Raw genomic sequence first — 6,032 nt, 5'->3', positions numbered from 1 at the left:
GCTGACTTTACGGTCTTTGTCTTCTTTGGAGCTGGTTCGCCTGTGGAAATCCACTGTTTGGATTATTCCTTTGTCTCAGGAGTGTAATGGTGTATCCATGTTGCATCCACAGTCACAAATCGACGAAAAAATTCCTCCCGATTCCGACTTATGCGCGCCAAAAGAGGCTCAGAGGCGACCACTCTATTGCGTTTATTCTCAGCTGAGAGCAAACGCGGCACCCATCTTGCCGATAGCTTTTTCATGCCTAATTTTTCATGTAGAATTGAAACAACTGCACCTATAGATATCCTTGTGGCCTCAGCTAACTCACGCACTTTTAATCTTCTATCCCTCAACACCATATCGCGGATTTTATTGATGATTTCAGGAGTACTTGCTTTTACGGGCCTTCCTGAACGTGGTTCGTTACTTACTGATGTACGACCACGCTTAAATTCATTTACCCAGTTATAAACCGTTGCTAAGGCAGGGGCAGATGTGCCATGAACTGAGTCCAATTCATTTTTTATCTCATATGGAGTTAAACCCTTTAAATGAAAATGTTTGATTACCGCTCTGAACTCGTTTTTTTCCATTTTTCTTAACGAACAATTTTTTTTTTCAATTGGTTATAAAAACACGTAAACTCAGAAGATGTGGACTGTGACTGCACCATATATCTAGTCGGGAGTGGTGCTGACTGAAAACATATGATTTGGAGCGATTCGCGCGCCATGTGTTGGTCATTCTAAGGACTTATTGAACTACCCTCGTACATCGAATGGGTCAACTCGAGCCTAACCTAGAAATAAATCTAACCTAGCCTAACCTAACCTAACTTCACGAAACACAATTAAACTGATTGTGTTGTCCCGTTGTGTTTGCGGTACCGTTTCGTTCAGCTTCGGCTTAACCTAACTAACTCAAATGAGTAATGTGCGTCTATATTTTTAACCACCTGTAGTACAATGAAATTAATTTTATTGTGTTACAACGGGAACACTTAAGTTAAGTTGTGTTGCGTTAAGCAAAATTTCGTTAGGTTCTGTTAAGTTAGATTCATTTGTAGGTTAAGATCGAGTTAACCTATTAAATATAGCACACATTTAAGACTGAGAACCGTACGCTTACATAGCTACATGTGTGGTTCAATTTCATTCAGGTAGGTTAGGTTAGGTCTGGTTTTGTTAGGTTAGGATAGGTTAAACCTCTATGTAGGTTAAGCCGAAGCTGAATGAAACGGTAACGCAAACACAACGCGAAAACACAATGAGTTTAATTGTGTTACGTAAAGTTAGGTTATGTTAGGTCAGGTTTTTTTAGGTTAGGATGGGTTTGACCTCTTTGCAATTTAAGCCCAAGCTGATTCAAACGGTACCGCAAACACAACGGGACAACACATTCAGTTTAATTGTGTTTCGTGAGGTTAGGTTAGGCTAGGTTAGATTTATTTCTAGGTTAGACTCGAGTTGACCCATTCGATGTAGCACACATTTGCTACTGGGAAAATATGCTTCCAGAGCTTTACGTGTAGTTCAATAAATTTCTGTTAATTCAGGTTAGATGAGGTCAGGTTCTGTTGGGTAAAGTTATGTTAAAGAAGTTGATATCAGGCAAGGGTTGAATCTTCACAGTTGTCGACATGTTTTTGAAGTGAAAATTTGCATCAATGGCATTATTTTGAAATTTATTTGCCTCAGTGCATGATTTTTCGTCATTTTTTGAGGTTATGGCTCAACCATGACGTGATGGGTGATTTTTGATACCGAATTTGAATTCAGCGCCCCAAAATCCATAGGAATACGTGTGTCTTGTTACCAGATCCGCACACTTTTTTTGTGTGGCTGTGTAATTTTTAAAAATTGTGTACACAAAAAAATGAAAAAGTAAGTTTCCGCAAATCTTGTACATACGCCGGGTGTCCAACTTTTCATGTAACTTTATATTATGTTGCTGTAGTATTGTCCCGACGCATTAACAAACTAAGTCATCTAAATGTTTTTTTTTTTTTCATTTTTAGCGGATATGAATTTCAATTCATTACATCGTAATGTTTATTTCATGAAAACATGAACAATTTGAAAACATTAAAAGTGCGTAATGTGTAAATAAATCATTTCAATAAGGACACACTCTTCTCTTTTAATTTCCATTTTGGCCCGTTGTATTACATTAATTTGTCTCTGAGTTATGAATTTTTGAAGAAAACTATTTTATTGCAAGAGGTTATCTGTTTAATGTGAATTATATTATAAATAATTTTTAAAAATCTTGATTGCAAAATTGTGCCGTAAAGTAGAAGATTTAAACATGAACTACGCATTTTTTCAGATTTTTAACAACAATTTTTCGATTATTTTAAAGCGTGAAGTCGAATCGACCCCCCACCCCCCTACACTTAATTTGTGCTAAAAAGCCCTACACTTAACGGGAATTTTTCTTGCCATGATAAGGGTGCTTTATGAGTGCCGAAACGTTGCTGATTATTGTTTACAAATGTTTTTTTATTGCGATTTCATAATAATAAAAATATAAAAGACGAATTAAATAAAAAGGGAAGGATGGGGATTTGCTTGGTTCTAATTTTTCTTTCCCCTTTTTTATTTTTGTCCTGAAATTGAATTTTTTCTTTGCTTTTTTAGGAAATTCTTTTTAAAAATTCGTTTTTGAGAATACAGTTTGTATATTAAGATTTCAGTTACCTTCAAGAAGTATTTTTTATTATCTTTAATGTTCAACACTGTGCATTTAATTATTACTTGAGCATTTATGCAATAACGTATTGTAATTTTCTAAATCTTTTGTTAAAAAATGATTTTGTCCAGAAACTAAATAGGCGTTAGTTTAAAGACAAGCTAATATTGTGTGAATAGACACACTGAGAGACTTTGTGTTCGAATAAATGATAAAAATGTATGAGAATTTAGTATAATATGGTTCCAAAATAAGGAAAACAGGGTTTTCTTGCGTATCAAAAATTAATTATAGTGGTTTTCAGGCGGCGAAACTAATATTTTAGTTTGAACATACAAAGCATACGAGAATCTCAAACGACTATATGAAAAGTAACTCGAGCCACAAAAACATTTAGCCTTCAGAAGGAGAAACTAAATACACAAATTAAATACAATTAAATACGGAAACACTCATGCCGCGAGATTCGAACCTAACTTACCTAAAGAACTAACGCATTCCCTGACAACTAAAACCCATGGCTAACTTCATTATGGGATATTTAGAAAAATCTCCGGTAAGCGGCGTCGCTCGACAACTCAGGGCAGTATGACAAATATCTGGGCCCTGTTTCACGTGTGATTTGTTGCTTCACACATTTTGTGAATAGACCGATTAAACATTTTATCACTTTCAATGATTAAATTGATTTTTTATAAAATTATTTTTTATAGGAACTGATAATAATCTTGTATGAATAACATTATCTAATTTTTTATGTTAGTAACTCAGTATAATATACTTGAGTATATATGTAATATTTTATAAATTGTACTCATTGATAGTAAATGAATGAATTGAAAATAGAAAGAGTGAACTTTTATTCAAAATGTTGTGAAACAATAACCTTTCGGCTCAATCGGGAAATTGCGGAAGCAATCGAGGAGCATTCTCAAACGAAACTATGTAAAAAATCAAGAATAATGATTTCGTACTTTACTATGCGTCTCAGGTTTCTGTCAACTTCATATTGACAATATCAATTTCTAAAATAAGTTTTCGAGCTTATGATATTCACTATTTTTCTTCTTTAAATTATTTTTCGAAAAATCAGTAAAACGAATATCATTATTTCATAGTGTTAATTCTTGAAATGGAGATTCATAATATTTAATATTCAGAATACTACTTCGTTGTCTTCGTGTTTTAAATACTCGTATGATAATATTAAACTTCCGTACTGTAATAATACACGAGTGGAAATTTTGTCATGGTGCTAGCTGGGCCCAAAATAGGAAAAGGTTGGCCCCAAATTGGGGTTTAAACTAGATCTAAGATATAAACCCTTTTCTAGCCTGACAATAATTCTCCAGGTTGGGGCCAAGCTTGCAATTGGGTAAACATTTGGTAATTTCCACACGGGTAAGTATAATAGAACCTCGGTTTACCCTATTTTGGAACGACATTATACTAAATTCTAATTCATATTTCTCATTTATTCTAACAAAAGGTCCCTTAGCGCATGCTTGAGAAAAACTGTACTGGCTTTAACATGACTCAAGACTGCCACGAAATTTTTCCACGCGGTGAATAGAACACGTTGATAAGTACGTATATCTTGGTAACCAATTCACAAATGACGGCAAGATAGATGGAGAATTAGGCGTATAACCGAGGGTAAGAAGGTTATCGGTAGAGAGCAGGACTCATTATGTGAAATAAGAGTAAAATTAAAGCGGTTAACATGAAATTCCTGCGTATGTTATGCGGTGAAACGCCGACTGACAAAATCAGTAATAAAGTATTTCTCAAAGAATGTGGTGTAAAGGAGATTTTAGGGTTATTTAGAAACGCATAAAGAAGAGTGCATGCGAAGTGCATGACGCCTGAAAGACTTTGGATACTAATGGTCCTGCGGGGCGAGCTTTACATGGCGACTGTGATACTTGTCCCGAAAGGGATATGTATTAATTCTATAATAAATTCATGATAATATTTTTTACTTAAATCGGAAAAACCTGGACTTAAGAAACCTGAGCTTACGACGTTCCAAGAAATTGCAGTGTTCCGCATGTTAACGATGTGGCGACCGCGTGTGAATCGCGTCAGCTGTTAACGTTCAAATTCAACAGAAATGGTTCACACGATCCTGACTGTTTACGCTTGGATTCCCTGGATTTATGATGAAGGGCTATGCAAGGAGTATACGAATCCGTACTTAAATCCAGGTTCCAGAGTATTGCAAAAATGTGATAACATCGGTAGATTCATGCTAAACTCTCTAATCTGTGGTTAGCCATCTAAACCATCAAACCTCGTTTTGTGTTAGCACCTATAACGCTGCTACGCGTACGGACACTGCGTGCTAGGCAAAATGAGATTGGAGAGTTTCGACTTCTAACCCTAGATTGGAGTGTATAACATAAGAGTTATGGAAACATAAGAGCCGGGAAAAATATTGAATTACCGGGAATTAACCGCGAATTTTTTTCCTCTGTGAAAACGAATACCTCGAACAGGGAATTTGTGAAAAAAAAATCATAATATTCAGTAAAGAAATATAATTTTTAAATTTGGGACAGGGAATCCCCGTAAAGCATTAGAATGACTTGGATAAGAGAATTTTTGAAATAAATTTAATTTTCACTTGTTATGGAGAATATTTCAAACAATTATAATTCTGCGGTTTAGATAAAATATTTAACAAATTCCCGTTAAGAATTATAATTTTGCCTTGGAACGGGTCTTCTTTGCAGGGAACGGGAAACTTTAAAAAATAACTTGGCACGGGATTTCCGTAAATAGTTATATCCCTGTTCAAATTCAGAATAACTAACTCAGAGTTATAATTCAATGTCCAAAATTCCCTGTTCCTAATCAGGAATCATTTCAATCTTTTAGAACGTTTAGATATCTCTTGATATCCTTAAGTCATTTTAAATCATTGAAATCTTTCGAACTCTTTCAAATTTACTGGAAAAAATTAACAATTGATCTATATGAGACAGAATAGCGAACCTGAGAGTTTGAATGCGTGTTTCTCTTGTTTTTGGAAGTGTTTGGAAGAAATGGTCTTGACATTTATTCATCGCTTGAATACCTTTTATTGGTTTTTATAGGAGAAATGCTGCATATCGACTCATTCACTCTCGGTGGGCAAACGAACCTGATGGATAATCGATTAGCAGACGCAACAATTGACTGTGTTCCGCGTGGGTGCCTGGCCACAAGATCACACACACCAGAACACACACGATCAGAAGGTACTAACAAAATTACCTTTCCTCGTGCATTTATTTACACATGAAAAAAAAACTATTCATACATCCTAAACAAGAATTACTTACTCTGAGAACTTTATTATCTACAAGGCCTCG

At 35.1% G+C, this 6,032-nt stretch overlaps 1 protein-coding gene across 4 annotated transcripts in view; it reads left to right on the top strand.

Annotated features, from left to right (window-relative positions):
• Nucleotides 1-6,032, top strand: part of LOC117173974 (homeobox protein AKR-like) — a 154,525-nt gene that overhangs the window by 44,398 nt on the left and 104,095 nt on the right. For 2 of the 4 annotated variants that reach the window (XM_033362634.1, XM_033362635.1), the window contains exon 3: nucleotides 5,775-5,918. The exons of the other annotated variants lie outside the window; for them this stretch is intronic. In XM_033362634.1, the coding sequence (XP_033218525.1) occupies nucleotides 5,775-5,918 (144 nt within the window). The remainder of the gene's footprint in view (nucleotides 1-5,774; nucleotides 5,919-6,032) is intronic. 4 annotated transcript variants of the gene reach the window in all.

This window comes from Belonocnema kinseyi, chromosome 5 (assembly GCF_010883055.1).
Source record: "Belonocnema kinseyi isolate 2016_QV_RU_SX_M_011 chromosome 5, B_treatae_v1, whole genome shotgun sequence".
Lineage (NCBI taxonomy): Eukaryota > Metazoa > Arthropoda > Insecta > Hymenoptera > Cynipidae > Belonocnema > Belonocnema kinseyi.
The sequence above is the reverse complement of the archived record's forward strand: the minus strand, read 5'-3'. Positions and strand labels throughout refer to the sequence as shown.